The sequence below is a fragment of the Helianthus annuus genome, chromosome 5, assembly GCF_002127325.2.
Source record: "Helianthus annuus cultivar XRQ/B chromosome 5, HanXRQr2.0-SUNRISE, whole genome shotgun sequence".
Lineage (NCBI taxonomy): Eukaryota > Viridiplantae > Streptophyta > Magnoliopsida > Asterales > Asteraceae > Helianthus > Helianthus annuus.
In genome coordinates this window covers 170636337-170657079 of record NC_035437.2, presented here as the reverse complement: position 1 = coordinate 170657079, position 20743 = coordinate 170636337, and the positions used below count along the sequence as shown (strand labels likewise).

General features: G+C 36.3%; 4 protein-coding genes across 8 annotated transcripts; 3 read left to right on the top strand and 1 right to left on the bottom strand.

Moving 5' to 3' along the window:
- The first annotated feature begins 273 nt into the window (after positions 1 to 273).
- Positions 274 to 1751, top strand: LOC118479305. Its single transcript, XM_022183777.2, has 3 exons — positions 274 to 712; positions 885 to 1483; positions 1725 to 1751. Exons 1-3 carry the CDS (start codon positions 274 to 276, stop codon positions 1749 to 1751), a joined length of 1065 nt encoding a protein of 354 aa, XP_022039469.2.
- Positions 1752 to 3224: 1473 nt separating this feature from the next.
- Positions 3225 to 6721, top strand: LOC110942078 (reactive Intermediate Deaminase A, chloroplastic). Its single transcript, XM_022183780.2, has 6 exons — positions 3225 to 3449; positions 4679 to 4794; positions 4907 to 4951; positions 5852 to 5925; positions 6307 to 6356; positions 6476 to 6721. The coding sequence occupies exons 1-6, from the start codon at positions 3275 to 3277 to the stop codon at positions 6568 to 6570; spliced, it is 555 nt and encodes a 184-aa protein (XP_022039472.1). The 5' UTR covers positions 3225 to 3274; the 3' UTR covers positions 6571 to 6721.
- Positions 6722 to 9182: 2461 nt separating this feature from the next.
- Positions 9183 to 15255, top strand: LOC110942079 (OVARIAN TUMOR DOMAIN-containing deubiquitinating enzyme 2). 5 transcript variants are annotated; one of them, XM_022183781.2, is made up of 9 exons: positions 9183 to 9333; positions 10490 to 10570; positions 10672 to 10717; positions 11360 to 11468; positions 13765 to 13856; positions 13939 to 14001; positions 14097 to 14243; positions 14745 to 14820; positions 15051 to 15255. In XM_022183781.2, exons 2-9 carry the CDS (start codon positions 10506 to 10508, stop codon positions 15101 to 15103), a joined length of 651 nt encoding a protein of 216 aa, XP_022039473.1. In that variant the 5' UTR covers positions 9183 to 9333; positions 10490 to 10505; the 3' UTR covers positions 15104 to 15255. The 5 variants fall into 5 exon arrangements, with proteins under 5 accessions (XP_022039473.1, XP_022039476.1, XP_022039475.1 ...); XM_022183784.2 differs by having other exon boundaries at positions 14097 to 14215; positions 15051 to 15253; XM_022183783.2 differs by lacking the exon at positions 9183 to 9333 and adding an exon at positions 9391 to 9488.
- A 1468-nt stretch (positions 15256 to 16723) lies between these two features.
- Positions 16724 to 20347, bottom strand: LOC110942080. The gene is made up of 3 exons (XM_022183785.2): positions 19694 to 20347; positions 19095 to 19223; positions 16724 to 18492 (listed from the first exon to the last, which is right to left on the bottom strand). Exons 1-3 carry the CDS (start codon positions 20141 to 20143, stop codon positions 17047 to 17049), a joined length of 2025 nt encoding a protein of 674 aa, XP_022039477.1. The 5' UTR covers positions 20144 to 20347; the 3' UTR covers positions 16724 to 17046.
- Positions 20348 to 20743: the final 396 nt, after the last annotated feature.

Here is a 20743-nt window from a genome sequence, read left to right as displayed (position 1 = left end):
GGCAGTGGGCCGTCCCACCCCTTTAGGTCCGTCAAACACTGCCCCCTTGGGGCCCGGCATGGCATTTCCGTCCATATTTGGACGTTGGAGACGGGCCGGCAATTTTGAATGTGGTGGGCCCTTCAAACGGTAACTTGCAACATTTTAAAAAAAAAAAAAAAAATTACCCCACCACTATAAATTCAACCCCTTTTCACCCCACTTTTTTTACCAAACTACTCCCACTTTTCTCTCATTTTTATAAAAAAAACCTCTCTCAACCTTTAAAAAATTATGGATCCCTACAACCCAAATAATCCCAACTCAAGTTCACACCCATTTTCGTCATCCGGCTACACACCCGTAATGGACAACGCTTTTGCGGGTTACCAACAAATGTCAAACGCTTTCAACCAATACCCGTTCAACCCAATGCAAATGCAACCCAACATGTCGTTCAACCCATATCAAATGCAACAACCCAACATGTCGTTCAACCCATATCAAATGCAACAACCCAACATGCCACAAGCACCTCAAACACAAATCGAGGAACAAGATGATGAGATAGAGGTTGTGCCAGAAACACAACCTGAACCTTCAAAAAAGAAAAATAAAAAGGGAAAGGGTAAAAAGGAAGACGCACCGGGCAAACAAATGCAACAATGGACAAAAATTGAGGAAGAGGCGTTGGCGAAAGCATTTATTAACTCTGGAACGTCTCCTATAGTCGGTAAAATATTATTATTCTTATATTATTATTGTTATTAAATATTATTTGTACATTATATTTTTATTGTTATTATTAAATATTATATGTATATTTTTATTGTTGTTTGTTAAATATTTATTTGTACACTATATTTTTCTTACAAAATATTATTATTATTGTTACTAACTTGTAGGTAACAATCAACTAAGCGATTCGTTTTGGCAAGAAGCCCTTGATACATTCCACGGGCTTATGGAACAAGGCGAGTACAGAACCATTGATTCTATCAGCTCGAAGTGGCGCAAGATGAATACGTTGATCAACCGCTTTTGTGGGTTTTATAACACAACGCGCGCCAACAAACCGAGTGGGTGGAACCACGAAAATGTTTTCAATGAAGCGGTGCGTTTATACGAAAATGAGAACAAAGCTTCTTTCCCACATGTCCGTGCTTGGCTAGTTGTAAAGGATCACCCAAAATGGAAGGGATGTCAAAATGAGGTTGCACAAGCGAAACGAGCAGCGAAACGGTCTAAAACTTCCGAGTCAGGAAGTTATAGCGTTGGAGGATCAACCGGTCGTTGCCAAATAAATATCAACGACGAGCCCGACTATGAGGAGGAGCCGATTGAAGATGGAGAACGTCCCCCAGGAAGAGACAAAAGTAAAAAAATAGCGGCTGAAAAAAGGAAACAAGCCGCATCAGGAAGTGGTGGTGGTTCGAGGTTGGAAGGTGTTATGGCGGAGTTAAAATCATTCAAGGAAATCTTTAACGACAGGCAAACCGAGAAGGTAAATATTAAAAAAAACTAGCCGAGGAGAAGCTAAAAAAGCAACAAGAAGCGCAGGAGTTAGAGGAATGGAAAATAATGACCACCGACCTTAGCTCCTATCCACCGGAAGACCGTCCTATTTTACAAATGATGAAGGACAAAATTAGGAAAAAATGGAGTGGGGGAGTGTAGTTTTAATTTAAATATAACTTTAGGTTTTTTTAAATGTGTTTTTTTTTTTAATTTAAATGTAACTTTAGGTTTTTTTTAGGTTTTATTTAATGTAACTTTAGGTTATTTTTTTTAGGTTTTATTTAAATGTAACTTTTTTTATTTTTTATTTACTTTGTTTTCATTAATTAATTAAATCAAATAAATAATAATAATAAAAAATATGAAAGAGGAGCATCCCCACACCCTTGGATAGTCTCCAAGGGGAAGGTCCTTCTCCTTTGCCTACGTGGCGCTTATGTGGAGGATAGTCCTTTGGAGACTATCCTCCCCCATACCAAATGGTCTAAAGCATTACCGGAGACTGTTGGTAGGTCCCAGTTTGAATCGGGGACGGGTCGGTGGGACCGGTTATGACGGCCACAGTAGCTCTACCTTACTTTGGTGATTTAAAATGCCTAGTCGTAATAAGTGGGGGAAAAGTGTTCGCACATTGTCACCCATGAGGTCTTTCCCTCAACATCTATACGATTATAGGATTGAAATCTAAAGTGAAGTTAAGATCCTGTATAAATGGTTAAAAAGTGTAAATAATATAAGAATATATTTGACCCATCCAAATTTTATATCAATGGCTCTAATGATTACAGATCAACCCTCTACAATTAACCTCAACACTTTACAATCAACCTCTAGTGATTACATAAAACGGTAGATTTAGAAGTAGGATTAAAATCTAAAATGGAGTTAAGATCAATGAAGACGTTAATCTTGAATTAAGATAAATATCAAAACGAGTTATAGATAATTATGGTTAGTTATTTATTGTGTCTTGTATATTAAATTAGTGGTTTTATTAGATAAGTTTATCTAGTTGGTTACTTTATTTAATTAACTTTGAGTTGGGTTAGGCCTAGAATGAGTTTTAGTATAAATAAAGGGTTAGGGTCATTGTAATTAGTGTGCTTTTATTGATAAATAACACAAAGAGTTGAACCAGTTCGTTCATCCGGTGTTTGTGTTTTCGATTAAGGGCTGATTTCCAACAATTGGTATCAGAGCTACTTGGCAGTTTTGAGAGCGTTTTCCGAGTAGGGGGGGCCGCCCATCGCGAAAAAGGTGTAAAAACTATAAGAATAGATCTAACCCATCTAAATTTTAAATCAATGGCTCTAGTAATTATTGATCAACCCTTTACAATTAAGCTCTTGTGATTACATAAAACGGTAGATTTAGAAGTAGGATTAAAATCTAAAGTGAAGGAGTTAAGGTCCTGTATAAACGTTTAAAAAGTTTAAAAACTATAAGAATAGATCTGAGCCATCTAAATTTTAAATCAATAGCTCTAGTGATTATAGATCAACCCTTTACAATCAATGGCTTCACTTCAAATGGTGAAATCTTTTTAAACCTACAATCAAATATGAAACTTTTAAAACTAGACTCAAAAAATGCCCAAACCAAGTACTAAAAATGAGATTTAACTCTAAAATTCTAAAACACAACTATTATTACTGCCTTTACCCTTTTGGGCCAAAATCACATCGGCCCAACTAGATAAATACATCCCTCTCGCTTTTATAAGTGACTGAGTTAGCTAGTGAGCGGCGATACTGACTTATTAATTATTACTCAGAGAATGGCGTTCTCCGTTTCCGCCGTAGCGATATCGTCCAATCTTCCGGCGACAACCGTCGCCGCACTCCGCCACCGTGCTCCGATCGCTGCAAGCCATACATTTGGGAGATCATCTGTATCATATCATCCTCTCCGATCTAATCGCTTTGCCTGCTTCGCCGTTTCTACTGATGCTAGTGAGTATTTCTTCTTATCTGATTGATTAATAAGTTCAGTTTCTGTTAGATTTTGAATGTGTTGAGATAATTTCAAGTCGTGTTAGGTTTAGAAGTTGTTACATTTTTCATAGTTTCTTACGCGAACTACGACGTTAGGTTTTTAAGTTTGAGGTTGATTTGAACATTATTAGAGGAATATGTAGTTGATTGGGATATTAGATAGCTTACATTGAGGTGTGGAGCTAAATAATGTTAGAATTACTTTTGTGTGTTCAATTGTTCATAACTTCATATACAGATTTAACACACTCTAGGTTTGACTGTTGTTTAATTTATTATATGTCTTTGAATTACTGGAATCCGACTTGTTTTAGTGGTAATCTATAAGTTGTAGTGTAAATCAGTGGCAGTAACCCTATAAACAACAAAAAGAAAGATTAAGAATTATTTTCTCATATTATTTAGATTTTTGCCTTTATAGGCTTGTATCTGACAGTAGGTTTGTTTCAGAGAATGAAATAGAGAGAATCATTTAGGTGATATTAAGTATAGGTGTGATTAGGCACTTGTGACCCTTTAGGCTGGACGGTATGGGGACCGCCCCGCCCTGACGCCGTGCCCCCTCTCCATTTCCCCCACTTTGTCGCCGTGCCTCCTTCGTCGAGATCGTCGGGGGTGTGACGAATTCGACGGGCCTCCCCTCTCTCACACACATATACATACAACATATACATATATATTTTAGGCCCATCCCCCATTTCCTTACCTCCATCCTCTTTGCCCCATCCTCACACCCGATCTACGTGGCGCTTACGTGGCGAGTCATCCTCCAAAGATGGGCCTCTACCATACCGCATAGCCTTAGGCCCTTAGCTCTCATGTGATAGTAGTTAGGTGAAAAGATAGGTGTTATTGATTAAAGGTTTTAAATATAGCTATTGTGGAAAATAAGTACCTTGTACTTATTGTAGGCAAATGTGGCCAACGAGCGTGTAGTCAAGTTGCTCCCGGCACTTGTGGTTTGGAAAATATGCAGGAACTCGGGTTTGAATCGGCAAGAGTGAACCTCACAGTGTGGGAAAAATCTCTTGTGTGTGTTGTCCGGTTCAGGGTTTGGTTTCCGGAACTAAACTTTTTGAACAATATAGACAAATGTGTACAATTCACAAAACATGTATAATGTTGTTTGCATCTAAAAACATTATTTCAAGTAATCAGAATAATAAGCTTCTTTATATTGGATGAAGGTTTAAAGGAGGCTGTTAAAACAGATAAGGCTCCAGCTGCTTTGGGTCCCTATTCCCAAGCCATAAAGACCGGCAATACCGTATATCTATCTGGTGTTCTTGGTCTTATTCCAGAGGTCAGTTACATTTTTCCATATGATCAATGGATGTATTTATAATCAATCATTTGCCTTCTCTTTGAACATTTAGTTCACTGTATGATTAATCGGTGATTTGATACTTTTGCAGACCGGAAAGTTTGTTTCAGACAGCGTGGAGGAACAAACAGAGCAGGTAATTTATATCAAATTTAACCAACCTCATTCTGAACTCATCACTATTATATATCTATTATAAGTGGCTATTTTTGACCCATTAACTTAGGAATGGGTCAATTTGGGTTGTGTGATTATCTCAAATAGGTCAAAGAGTAAAACGTCATTTTCGTCCCTGAGGTTTGGCCAGTTTTGCGCCTTTCGTCCAAAGGTTTGTTTTTCCGCATCTGGATCCAAAAGGTTTGAAATCTTGCCATTTTCATCCGGCTCGTTAACGCCATCCATTTTTTCTGTTATGTCAGGGGTATTTTCGTACATAAAGTAAAAAAAGACCGAATTGGCCTTCAAGTGGATACTTGTACCTTATGCTAAATGGTTGTCCATAAAGTGACAAAGACCAAATTGCCCTTTAAGTTAGCAAAAAAGACGGTAATACCCCTGTCTTAACGGAGAAAAATAGATGGAGTTAACGAGCCGAATGAAAATGGCAAGATTTCAAATCTTTTGGATCTGGATGCGAAAACAAACCTTTGGACGCAAGTCGCAAAACTGACCAAACCTCAGGGACGAAAATGACATTTTACTCTAGGTCAAATAAGATTAGCTAAAAGAGGAACGGGTCAAATGGACCAGACGGGTTTGAAATCGGTCAAAGTTTTTTTTAATGCATTCAACTATTCAAGTATACAACCTTTAAAATCTTTAATATCCGAAAAATTACATTATCATTGTAATAATACTGTATATTGTAACATATTAGTCATACATAAGAAAGTTGATAAAAATGCACAAAAACTGTGTGCGAGTTAACCCAACATGACCGGACTGTTTTGAACCGTGCTAAATGAACTATTTCAACCCAAACACATTTAAAACTCTGCTATTTATTCTCTTATTGTAACTTGGTTTGCATTTTCAGGTTCTTAAGAATATGGGAGAGATATTGAAAGCAAGTGGTGCTAGTTATTCCTCAGTGGTTAAAACCACCATCATGTAATATGCCATCATCATCATATTCTATTTAGAAAAAGAGTAAATTACGATTTTTGCCCCTGTGGTTATATCACTTTTACCCTTTTAGCCCAAAAAAAAGAATTTTTTAATTCTTTTTAACATCTGAGCTCCCAACGTCTTTTTTTCTAACACTTTTGGCCCCTAACACTAACCCCATCCATTAAATGTTAGGGGCTAAAAGGGTTAGAAAAAAAGATGTTACGGGCCAAAAGGGTTAGAAAAAAAGACGTTGGGGGCTCAGATGTTAAAAAAAATCTTTTTTGGGCTAAAAGGGTAAAAGTGATATAACCACAGGGGCCAAAATCGTAATTTACTCTTAGAAAAATGAACATGGATTTTTATGATCTCTTTGGTTTCCAGGTTGGCTGATTTGAAGGACTTTAAGAAGGTTAATGAGATTTATGCTAAATGTGAGTTTTTACTTTTTAGTACATTTTAATTTCTAATTATTGAAGATTCTTTGTTCTTGATCTAAAGAAAATGGTGGGTTTTTTTTTTTTTTTTTTTTTTTTTTTTTTTTTTTTTTCAGATTTCCCTGCACCAGCACCTGCTCGTTCAACGTACCAGGTTGCAGCATTGCCGTTGGATGCAAAGATCGAGATTGAATGCATAGCAGTACTGTAGAATCTTTGGTGTGGTGTATTGTAGTGAATCTTGGTCTCTTTGGAAGGTTCAGTTGCTTAGGCTCGATCTGAGATGTTTTATTAATAAATTAAAACATGGTCATTGTGCAACATGTTTGTAATAAAATGGGCATGTTTTGACAGTACTTAAATCTGGACATGGGGAATTAAAACATTTTGGAGAAAACCTCGTTCTCAGTTTTCCAAATACATCAACATACATTAATTACCGTGCACCACCTCCTTCGCTTGATCCTCTGACCCAACGCAATTATGAAACTCCAATAGATCTTTGAACGAGAAAAGCATATATTTTAGGAATGCGACACCAAGAACTGATGAATTGCCAAACCACGGTCAACACCATGCAAGATGTAAATAGGTGATCAGTAGGCTCAAAATCCACACCACATAACACACATGCTTGGGAATTTACACTTATATCTCTTCTACTAAGGACCAACGTCGTCGGGTCCGGTTCACTTCCACCCCTAGGCGAAAATGTTACACTTTTCTGGTCCATACCATTGAAACAATTAAACAAATATACGTTAAAAAACATAAACATATTTATGTAATGTTCGGTGAATTCGATTAGTTACACGCATAACAATACCATACCATAAAAACAAAATTATATACAATCTTAAAGGACAAAGTCGATGGGGTTTCCACCGACTTTGCCTACATTCAAGCCCACATGCAATTGTCTTCTTTGATTCCAGCCAATTGCAAGGTTCCCATTTGCTCAATAATTTGTCGTTTTCCAGGTGTCGTCTTGATACCTACAAAACAAAAACATAAAAACAATATAAAGTAGTATATTTCTTACACAAATCGGTGCAATTAGAAGTTAAATAATTCGCAAATCGCAATAACCCTTTTTCACACAATACTTTGAGTAAAATACATTTTAGCCCCTTGCTTTTATTTATTTTTTTTTTAAATTGTGTTTTGAGTCCATTTCGACATTTACTCTTTTCACCCATACTTTGAGTAAAATACATTTTGTCCCCTTGCTTTTTTTTTTGAAAGGCTGTCCCCTTGCTTTTAGTTTTGTTAAATTGCATTTTGAGTCTCTTTCATTTCCAAATTAAAGTTCAATTTTTCACCCATACTTTGAGTAAAATACATTTTGGCCCTTTGCTTTTAGTTTTGTTAAATCGTGTTTTGAGTCCATTTCCTTTCCAAGTTAAACTTCAATTACATTTCAATGTTAGACCATTGAGGTTTAACCTCCAAATTTTATAATGTTTCAACTTTATCGTTGTACCGTATATCCATACATTTTTAGCTTATTGCTTTCTTTAATTATTTTCGTTCACTAAATTTCTTTTTTAAAAAACTAAACGTTTGGATTCAACCATACATTGAGTTGAACTGAATACGTCAAGACATGCGCTTTCATATAGTTTGTGCATGACAAAGTGCTTGGACTAATCTATTTGCAATGTGCCCACGACGCATCGCCCGCGGGTTGTATTATGAATATTAAACTTTATGTGTCGGTATAAATTCGAGTTGGTATACGTTTCGATGTAAACTTTTTTGGGGAACAAGTCAGGTCAAATATATTTTGTTTTTTGATTGTTTTATGTACGTTTCCAATTCTACGTTTCGACCCTACCGCAACACGCTAAGGGTATAGTTTTTTCCGTTGATATGAATATCACTTTTATTACACGTGTTATTTTTCCCTTGATACACATTTTATGCTTTTTTATACGTTTCCTATGTATGAGTTGGGTCACATATAAATACGATATACTTTACATTTTTATCCAGCTACAATGCTATTGAGTTAAATTGGATACGTCAAAATGTGCGTTTTCACATGTTTAACGCATTACATAACGCTTCGACTAATCTATTCGATGTTTGCAATGTACTCGCGCTGCAACGCACGCGGGTTTCCCACCGGCTTTGCCTCCCTGCCCCCCCCCCCGGTAGTTTCACGATGTTGCAATTTTAGCCCCTTGACTTTGGTATCTTCAAAGTTTCATAAAATGACAAATTTAGTCCATAAACCTTCTACTTTAAATTTCCAAAACCACAACCTCATCTTTCAAACTTTGCCAGCACCAACCGCCTACTTTGGTTTTCCACCATCACCCCCTTAGCTCTTACACAATTACGCCACCAACCCTCTTCCTTTACATTTCCACCAACACCCCTTAGCTCTTACACATTTCCGCCACCACCCCCATACTTTTACACTTTGTCTTTTTTAGACTTTGCATTTTTACCCCTTGCACTATTACTCCATTTTTACACCCGCCAAACTTAAAAAAAAATTGCAATTGTAACCCCTAGACTACAACTCCTACTTTTGCAAATGGCAATGCATTGTGTTTTTCGAAATGTCTTTGGTATTGTGTTGTACGTTTTGTGTCTTCCTTTGTGATTTACACTTTTTTTTAATTGTCTTTTACGCACTGCATTTTATGAATCGTGTTTTATCTTACTATATGTTACCATCCGTCGCGCGCCACCGCAACGCGCGACGGGCAAAATCCTAGTATATCTTAACATTATCTAAAACACTTTTTTCCCCTCTCTCTCTTTTTTGTTCAAAAAAAAAAAAAAAATCCCAAAAGCTATATATACACATATCATTAGTGTTTTATTTTGTTTCTTGAAAAACAATCAATCAATCTCTCTTTAAATAATCAATCAATTTCGTATTTTCCTATCGTCAGAGTCTAACGGTTTCTGATTCTTTTGCTTGTCGTCCCAGTTGTTCCTTCCTTGAAGCAATTTACAGGTACCCTCCTTATCCCCCAGATCTAACTTCCCTCTTTTTGTTTATTTATTTTAATACTTAATAATGATGTTCGTTTGGTTAAATTTGATGAATTCATGCTTACACAAGACCTAATTTACTACGCTTTTATCATCACATCCTTGAAGTTTCGTGTGGTAAAGTATATTCTTTCAGAACACGTAATCCAGCAATTCTTTAAATATTATAAAGAAAATTCAGTTTAATTTCTGCTCCTGTAATTGAGCATATATATGTAAAAAGGTGTGATCTTGCTGCTTAATTTGTGAAGAAAAGGTTGTGCACACCAACTGTTTGTTTTATTGCCTGAGTGACTATTTTACTTTAATAAGGTTTTTCAATTTGGTTGTATCTAGGTGAAGGATATTGACATATTGTGATGTATTGTTGTTGGTAAACGAACCAAACGTTCAGCGAACAGTTCGTAAACCGTTCGGCGGGAAGTTCGTTTATGTTCGTTCGATTAGCTTAACGAACGAACACGAACAAAAAATTTTGTTCGGTTCACGAACACAGGTCTAGTTTGTTCGACTGCGTTCGTGAACGTTCGGTAATATGTTCGGTTACGTTTATTCATGTTCGTTTGATTATATTAAAAAATAATAAATAATAAACCTTTTATCAAAACATATTGAAAACTTGAAACCCTACTTTTTCTAAGTTAGCTAAAATTTAGACATTTGAAGTCATTTTTTGGGATAATTATGTCTAAGTTAGTTAAACTTAATTCATCGTTTGATGGTGTAGTAAACTTCTTGCGTTTTGATTTATCATTTAATGGTCGTATTTAACTACTTATATCCAATGTTTAAGGATAATACTGTTTTTATCTTTTATTTTCAAGTTAAATGTTTGTTTACGTTCGTTTTTATTTGCTTGCGTTTGTTTGTGTTCGAGGCTAGTGTTCACGAACAGTTCGTGAACAACTGAATTTCCTTAACGAATGAACACGAACATAAACTTATGGTCGGTGTGCGTTCGTGAACAGTTCGTGAACAGTTCGCGAACATGTTAATTTCCTTAACGAACGAACACTAACATGGCCTTGTTTGTGTTCGTTCAGTTCGTTTACAACCCTATGTGTTAGTATTTATATCTTGAATTAACCATTTAACCTGCGCAATTTTGGTGGTTTTAGGTGTGTATAGTACGAGATGGAAGGTAGTATAGTTAGACGGGTGATTCCTTCCGATAACAGTTGTCTATTTAATGCCGTTGGGTGAGTCTCTGAAACATCACACTATCGTTTTCTCTGTATAATTATTTATTTAGCAGATGGCTCATTTTTTAGTTTATTTTTGGTTGTTTATATCCATGCAGGTATGTCATGGACCATGACAAAAATAAGGCTTCAGAATTGAGACAGGTTCAATTCGATCGTTTTTTCATTTGTCGTGTGTGTTGATTTATTTGATTATCAAACTGCAATACCATTTCTTCTGTTATGAAAGCTTAGGACACAATGGAATTTTAAAATTTGGCGTGAAGCATTTGTTAACACGTCGATGCCTTGTATTCCAAATATTGTATTAAGAGTGAATTTCAGGGATTGTACTTTATCCTTATATCCGTTTTCAGGCGCTGTCCTTTATGTTCAAAATTGTCGAGTTTTGTCCTTTATGTTTTCATATCATACACGTTTTGTCCTTTAGGCCTAACCCAGTTAGTTTTTTCAGTTAAATTTGGTCATGTGCTTTGCACATGAGGGCATTTTTGTCAATTCAAAGGTTGCAGAAGCTTTGAGCTGTAAATCTGCCGTTGAACTTACCTTTGAATTGACAAAAATGCCCTCATGTGCAAAGCATATGACCAAATTTAACTGAAAAAACTAACTAGGTTAGGCCTAAAGGACAAAACGTATATGATACGAAAACATAAAGGACAAAACTCGTCAATTTTGAACATAAAGGACAGCGCCTGAAAATGGATATAAAGATAAAGGACAATCCTTGAAATTCACTCTTGTATTAATATGTTTTTAACTAATAATGTATTATATTTTTTACAGGTTATAGCTGCTACAGTAGCAAGTGATCCAACAAAATATTCTGAAGCGTTTCTTGGGAAACGTAATGAAGAATATTGTGCTTGGATTCTTAACCCGGAGAAATGGGGAGGTATGTTTCAAACTTTCAATCCCTTTGTGTATCACGTTTATTGTTGATTGCCTTATTACTAGTTGAATTCATATATGACATAACATTCATAATCTGTTAACTGTGTATTACTTAAGTCTGCATCTTTTTTCGGTCACTTGCATCCAAAAAGTTCATAGCTGCTATTGCCTATTGTCACATTGTAGAAGATACCTAGTTCCTCTTATGTAACATTTCATCATCGTCATCATACTCAGTAAATCCCACCAATAGCAAAGCAAAGGTAGGGTCTGAGGAGGGTAAGATGTAGACAGCCTTACCTCTACCCCGTAGGAATAGAGAGGCTGCTTCTATTGAGACCTCTGGATCGATAGTAGTTTTGCATCAAGCCTTGGACATAAGGCACATAGCACTCAGCAATCGGGACAAAGACCGATTAGTGCATGTACCCTTTTGTCTTTCAGCTATCAACGCCACCACATGATGCATGATTAACCATCCTCAGCTTTTAACGTTATTTTCACGAAATTAGTAAAATAACATTAAAATTAGTGCAGTTTCACTTTTGCCCCCGATGGCCCACACATATATACATTATATGCGCATACCGCAAGCAGGGCGTAGTTCAAACATTTTTGTTGTTCAAATATTGCTCTTATTTCTAAAGAATAGTACGTGTTCCTTAAATTAAAATAATTTGTTGTTGCTCACTATTTGGTGATACTCTGTTTATTGTTACATGAATATATTTTCCTTCATGTTTTCCATTATTCTCTCGATTAAGAACATGTCCATCATAAACTTGGAGTTACACTTTTATTTAAGAAATATGAGGTAAGAAAGATTGCACTTGCATTTAATGCGACTCAATAGGGACCTTTGAAAGGGGCATAACATGAGTTTCGGATCATTTTGGACTATCTGTCAACCTACACGTTTGGTTCCTTGAGTTTTTTTTTCTTTGAATGGAGCCCCTTAGACAATTTTTGTTCCCAGTCAGGTCTTTCCTTTCATGACTGTTAGTTAACTAACACCATTAACTAAAAGGTCAAACTGAGTTAATCAGAATGACTCAACGTTCAATTGTTCTGTTGGAATTTATCTAAACTTAATATACATGATTAAATTACAATGAATAAAAAACATATGCCCTTCTTGCTCATTTAAGCATCTTTTTTTGGGGGCAATTTCATATATACCCCTACAAACTTGCAAAATATCATATATACCCTTGCAAAATTATAAATATCATATAAACCCTTACAAAGTGGTTGAAATATCATAGATACCCAATTCATTAAAAACAATTTCATAAATGACAATTTTACCCTTAATTTTCTAAAACTTTGAGATCTCATATATGGCCTTTAACTTCAAATATTATATCTACTCATTTCTAGCTTAATTTATTTAGCTTAAACATTATTGATGAAAAATACTATTGTTTATGAAAAAAGATTAAAAAATGGGTAAAAATAAATTTAAGATTAAAAAATGTTATATAAATATATGAAGTTAAAAGATGAGCATATATGAAACTTGAAGTAAAAAAAATATGGAAAATGATTATTTATTAGATTAGACTGTTTTTAATAAATTGGGTATATTTGATATTTTTTAACTATTATGTAAGGGCATATATGATATCATTAGTTTTGGTTGGGTATATATGAAATTTTTCAAGTTTGTAAGGGTATATATGAAATTAATTCTTTTTTTTTATTTTGAAAGGTTGCTATTTATGTATCTAAGTCCCGATAGTAGGGACCATTAATGCAAAAGATTTTCTCAAGAGACTAAGGGGCTGTTTGGCAACATCTGAATGGTTAAGTGCTGAACTAGTAAGAGGTCTGAATCATTATGTGCTGAACCAGTAAGAGGTATGAACCATTAAGAGCCTGTATAATGCTTAACGTTCAGAGGCAAATGTCTGAACCATTCAGACATCTGCTCATGAAACAAACAGTCTGAACCATTAAATGCGGAACCAGTAAGAGGTCTAAACCATTAAGAGCCTCATTAAGAGGTAAACAAACAGCCCCTAAAAGTGTATAGGATGAAAATGGTCCCCGTAAAGCTTGATGTCAAGATTTCCTTTTATCTATATACATACAATCTCATGAAGTGGATACAATATCTTTGGTACCATGTGCAATTCAACTAATTTTCTTTTGATGTCCAGACATCTCTATCATTCATCCAAATACGCACAAGATTTGTTTTATTATCATCATTACATTTACTTAACATTCTTCGAAATGCGCCTGCCATTTGTTCATCTTACAATTTTCTCTTTTTTTAAACCACTCTTTTAAAGGCGCAATAGAGCTTTCAATATTAGCAGATTATTACGGTCGTGAAATTGCAGCATATGATATCCAAACCACAAGATGCGACTTGTATGGACAGGTCAGCATTCATCGTTCATGTCAAATACTTGTGCTTTGGTGATAAAATGTTGATAACCCATCTTTTTATTATTGTATCACAGGAAAAGAAATATCGAGAAAGAGTAATGTTGATATACGATGGTCTCCATTATGATGCTTTAGCTGTATGTCATTCACTACCGTTCCTTTTCCTCCCCTTATATTTGCATACTTTACAACATTCGATTTCGTTTAACGCCTAAAGTTTATGTCATCATAGATGTCCCCTGCTGATGGAGCTCCTGAAGAATTTGATCAAACGATTTTTGCGGTAAATCCCGATAGGACCATCGGGACGTATGAATCACTTGCTCTAAATCTTGTAAAGGATCAGCAAAGGTACAAAAAATGTGCAGTTCATAAAAAGGTCAATTTTTTCGATTATTAATATTCGAATAAAATGCCATTTTCGTCCCTGAGGTTTGGCCAGTTTTGCGATTTTCATCCAAAAGTTTGTTTTTCCGCATCTGGATCCAAAAGGTTTGAAATCTTGCCCATTTTCATCCGGCTCGTTAACTCTATCCATTTTTCTCTGTGAAGGCAGGGGTATTTTCGTCTTTTTTGTTAACTTAATGAGTTAATGGGCAATTCGGTCGTTTTCACTTTATGAACAATCATTTAGCATAATGTACAAGTATATTCAAAAACGACGAAAATACCCTTAAGTTGACAAAAAAGACAAAAATACCCGTGTCTTAACAGAGAAAAATGGATGGAGTTAACAAGCCAGATGAAAATGGCAAGATTTTAAACCGTTTGGATCCAGATGCTTGGACGAAAGTCGCAAAACTGGCCAAACCTCAGGGACAAAGTGGGCATTTTACTCTTTTGTGAAGACGATAATAGGAGATTTTTTACATATTTTTAGGAAAAGGAGCTACACGGATACTGCCAATTTCACATTGCGTTGCGGGGTTTGCCAAATTGGTGTAATTGGTCAAAAGGTTAGAAATTTACTTGTTAATGTACAATTTTGACCCATTTACTTATGGATGGGTCAACTCTAGTTATTTTTTACTTTTAGCGGGTCAAACGAGTATAATCCAGCACATTTGGCCCGCTAATTGTTTACTGTAATAACGTTAATACGAGGACAAAAAAATGTTTAACGAGTTGCACAATCACTATCTGTCATTCTGTTCACATTTGGCCTCTTTTGTTATTGACAACATAGGAAGCTGTGGAACATGCACAAGCAACAGGGCATGTCAACTTTCAAGAATTTAAATGAATAAATTAAGAATTATTTGTTGTTGTAGTACCCAATAAGTTTGTCTTTTCAATTGTTGTACTATAGACTGTAATTTGAGTGTGAAATTATTGGTTTTTTTTTTTATAAACCGAGCTTTCAATGAAGATCGACGATCATCTTTCAAATAGTTTGCAGTTTGCTTTGAAAAAATCTTCCGTTTTCTGGTCTCTCAAACGACTTATTATATATGGGTTGTGTTCATGGCCGAATCCCAAAAAACTGAGATGAATCTAAAAATCATGTCAGACATATGAACCGAGTTCTTGCGAGTTGACGCAAGCCCGACATGTAAAAAGCGATATACAACGCAAAAGGGTGAACATTTTCTCAAGACTTACATGACTACAAGTTGTCACAAGAAAGTGAATTCTTTGTCAAGTAATCCATTTTATTAACCTTTTAATAGTGTCACAAGTGTGGCAATCCATTCTTGAAATATGTTTTTTGTCATTCAATGGATTGCTTTTTGCACAAGAAAGAGATGCTCATATCATAAACTTATTTTATCTCTGTAACATCCGGATACCGTCAAAGACGCAAGGCGCAGGCGAGGCGCATCAGCCTCGCCCGGAGCCTAGGCGCAAGGCGCAAAAAAAGCGTGTGCTTTTTTAAGAAAAGTGCACATAGAGGAAAAATATAAAAAATATGTTATGCTTTGAAAATAAATAAGATTCCACATATAAAATTAAGAGTAAATTACTTTTTGAGTCCCTGTGTTTTAGTGATTTTAACCACTTGAGTCCAAAATAAAAAAGTTTAACGCCCTAAGTCCCTAGCCATTTGTTTTATAACGTTTTGAGTCCAATTTTGTTTATTTTATAACGATTTGAGTCCAAAAAATTGGACTCAAAATGTTAAAATTTGGACTCAAAAGGACTCAAATGGTTAAAGAAAATGCTTATAGGGACTCAGATCGTTAAACTTTTTGCTTTTGTACTCAACTAGTTAAAACTACTAAAACACAACTAGTTAAAACTACTAAAACACAGGGACTCAAAAAGTAATTTACCCTAAAATTAAAAAAAAAAAACTATTATACATGCCATTTAAGATTAGGACTTATATGTTGTAAGTTTTGGGTGTGTGAATAAAAGCCTCAAAAGGTGGTAAATACTTTGTCCCACATTGGTGTTGGAACAAAGTTAGTGGTTGTTTATAAGGTAAAGCCTTTACTACTCCATTGTAGCTTTATGACATGTTTTACCATAAGTCCTACCCGCGCGCAGGGGGTGCAAAAATGAGTTTCTAAGCTTGAATTTGGTTTGAACTCGTGCGTGCCCGCGCGACCTGCGGACATGAATGCAGCTCCAGAAACCCGGGCCCGTGTAAGCTAGTTTTTGCACGCACTCAGTTTCGTTTTTAATGTCATTTGTTCTGTTTTAGCTTTTTTCCCTGCGCCTCAACCATGTTTTTTGCGCCTAGGCGCGTGCTTTTTGCGCCTCAGAACCGTTTTTTCAAAAAAAAAAACCCGTTTTTGCGCCTACGCTACCACCAGGCGCTGTTGGTGCGCCTAGGCGCGCGCTTTTTGCGCTTTTGACAACATAGGGATACCCTACAATTTTTCAAATAGTTTGCAGCTTACTGTGATTAAGAAATGAAGTTGAATGATCATATCTTTCAAATAGTTTGCATTGAATTTATAACATCCTACAACAGAAAACAATGTTTGCATCTTCTTGAACATGACATGAATATAATCTAATCTAATGAATCCCCTGCAAAATGTATGTTCAAGATTGAAAATTGGTCACCAGAATCGTTATTTCGAGACGAACATGAATCATACATTTTTATTCCTGTTCACCGTCATATCTCCCGCTTCAACACTTGACTCAAACCCTAACCTTTTGACCCGAATCATACCCCCTTTTGACCATCATTATTCCAAGAACACGCGACTCGTGTTTTCTTGCCATTATCATATCTTCTGCTTCAACACTTGTCGCAACTGTACCTTTTGACTTTCCATCCTCGCTTCCATTAGTTTTGCTTTTAAACTGTGTTTCTGCATCGCTCCTCGTGGCCATTCTATGCACCCTTTCATCCCTTTCGTATAATGAGTGTTGCTAGCGGACCCAGGTGAACAACTCCACTCCGACATGCTCACCCCCGAGCTACCGCCCGGTGATAGGTGGGTCCCGTTTGAAAGATGGGTTCCGCTTGATAACCGCCCCTCCACCGATATAACCTTGCAATTTTCACCGTTACTCGAGTAAGACGACCTCCATAAACGAGAAATCGAAGACCCTTTTTTGGGATTTTTATTATTCGTTGCGGAACACACTTCGGTTATTTCGGTTACTGTGGTCCCGTCGTTTTCTTCCCATTCTCTTCGGGTGCTTCTCGTGACCGACGGATCACTCCCGTTGGGTGAATAATTCGACCCTTGATCTTCAACATGACTCACTGTTTCCCACCCGCTTTCATCGTCATCTTCGTCTTCGTCTTCGTCTTCATCTTCTACGATACCACCGTTTTTGTCAAACTGTTGAATGTCTTTCGCGTTCATTTCATCGAAGTTAACCTCTTCAAAAACCGCATATATGTCATCTGGGTCCGCGGGCTCGTATTTAAACTCCGTAATTTCTTGAATATTGACCGAATTAGCGCATTGTTTAAGGGTTTCGGCTCTTTTAATCTCTTCTGTATCAAGATCCGATCTTTTTGAACCCAAGAAAGTTTCGAGATCCTTTATGAGTTTATTCATTTGAGAATATTTTTCTTCGAGGGTTACTTTCGCATCAACGAGCTTCAGCTGAACACGTTCTTCACGCCAAACTTCCGCCATTTGTAACATTTTTCTTTCATCGTCAACTTCTTCTCTCATTTTCATAGATTCCCGTTTTAACGCTTCGACTTCTGCTCTATCTTCACCTATTTCTTTAGCTAATTCATCACATACTTCCTCCGTTAATTCTCTCGCTTTTCTTTCTTTTTCGTAATCTTGCATGTACCGTTTGGCTGATAATTTGGCATCCGCTAACTCATTGACTAACTTCGAATTCACGATCTCCATTCTTTGCCGGCCTTTTCGTTCTCGACTTAATTCCGACTTTACATCATCAATAACCGCACGAACCTTTTCGTGTTCACGGCTCCGCCACGCCGCACGCTCTTCGTTTAACTTTTTTAAAAATTGTTCAAGTTTCTTTTTTGAAGCTCGTCTTTCCGTTTCAAGATCATGAATGCGGGCCCGGGCCGATTCAAGTTCTGATTCAAGCACCGACACTACACCAGCTTGTTCTTCTAGAAGCTTTGATTCACCATAGATTCGTTTTGCGTCTTCTGACGCTTTCCATGAATACGGGTCCCACTTGGTTGCACCCTCCATCGCAGAGTTGGAAAAATGGAATGTTGGTTCAAGCTACAAGATTATAGAAAATCGAATTTAACAGATTATCAGATATTGGCTTTTCAAAACGCGCATCCAAACGCCCCTATACTTGCATTGCCGACCAAATATAACATCATAGTCATAATCTACATTTTGGGTCCAAAACAGAACCCTTAAAAAATGAGTAAATTACGTTTTTGGCCCCTGTGGTTATATCACCTTTACTATATTAGCCCAAAATAAGAATTTTTAACATATCTGCCCCCATAGTCTCTATATCTAACCATTTTGGCCCCTAAGTCTATCCATTTTGGCCCCTATGGTCTCTATAACTAACCATTTTGGCCCCCATGATCTCTAGACTTAGGGGCCAAAATGGTTAGTTATAGAGACCATGGGGGCATATATGTTAAAAATTCTTATTTTGGGCTAATATAGTAAAAGTGATATAACCACAGGGGGGCCAAAAACGTAATTTACTCCTTAAAAAATATACGTATTAAATAGCCGAAACAAATAGGAACAACGGTTATGTACTTATGTTCATGTTAACTGTCATTTTCGATTAGCGGACATACTTCGACTTTAAATGTCAAACAAACTACTTTTATTTTTCTAATTTCAAAGTATACCTTGTGACGAAGCATACTCCTTGAGCCAGTAACAGAATTCGGGCTTTGTGGAACTTCTTTCATATGAGAATCAAATGACTTCCTATTGTGTCGAGCAGGGGAATGAATCCCCGGATGATCGATCACGGGCTGCAAGTAATAGATCATTCAAAGTCAACTTCAAGATTCAAGTGATTTTCTAAGTCAACATCAAGATTCAAGTGATTTTTTAAGTCAACATCAAGATTCAAGCTTTTCAAGTTTTCAACTCAAAGAATCAACTTTTTTTGCTCAAAAGTCAACCATAGACTTTTTTAAGACATGAAACAACAATGGTTTTTCCCAAATTTAGAATTCTTTTCTTCTTTAATTTAAAGATTTAAAAAAATAAACAAAGAAAATCAAAATGTGAATTAAATTGGTTTGAAGATTTGCAAACCCCAAAAGGGATTGAACTAAACAACCCTAAATTAACAGATCTTTAATTAGGGTTTATAACTAAAGATCAAGAACTAATAAACTGATTCACCTACCAAAACCCTAGAAAAAAAAAAAGAAAAAAATTGGGGAATAATAATAATTAATAATAAAAATAATATTAATAACAACAATTTCTTTACCTGAGATACAAACCCATTATTCTTTGAACCACCACACAACTCACCGGCGCCGGTACCACCAACATCCGGCGGTTGCAACCGCCACAACCCAGCAGCCAACTTCCTCGCCGACACAGTTGCCACGTCACCACCTCTCCTCATTTTCCGGCCACTTTTCCGACCAACCACCACCTGTTTATCACTTTCAACTTCAACATCCTTCACATCCTCATGTTCCTCCTTACCCTCAACAAACTTCCACCGGAGCAACGGCGTCTCCGGCCTGGAACCCCTTTTTCCGGCCGCCGGAGCTCCGTCCCTCTTCAGCCGCACCCCGCCGCCGGAGTTCCGGATTCTCCGACTTGGTTGCTTTTTCGAAATGGGTTTTTGTAAAAGATCCGAATCCGGTGAGAAAGTTTGAATCTTGGAGGATGTGACAGCCGGTAGATCCGTTTTTCTTGTAATCTTCATATTTTCCGGCAAGATTTAGCCATCAGAAAAAAAACCCTTTAAAACCGGTTATTGTATAAAAGGAGGCTGGAAATAACCGGTGACGATGAAAACGGAGTAAACAAGATTTATTAAGTGGATTATTATTTGTGAGATTTCTTGGGAAAGTGATGCTTTCTCGCTCTCTCTCTCTCTTTCTCTCTCTCTCACACACACACAGTATTAGTAGACTGTTAAGTGTGGGTAATTTATGTCAAAGCTAGGGTGAGAGAAAGATGGGGGGTTGTGTGTATATTTGATGAAGTGTGAGGGGTTTAGTGTAACTTTTGGAGTTAGGTTATTAATTATTGAATTAAAATAATGGTTCTTATAGTATTCAATTATCTCCCATTATTTGTCGGCTTCTGAATTTTAATGTTGCATTTTGGTCCTTGAATATTTTATCGACTTTGATAAATAAGGAATTTTCTTTGTTTAAGAATTATTATTGTTGTTGTTATTATAATATAAGGAATGGGATTAAATACAAACACTTAAGTTTGTAAGAATCGTAAGAATCAACACATAATTGATAAGTGTTCATCAATAAAAAATTAGTTTAGGGGTAATTTAGACCTTTTG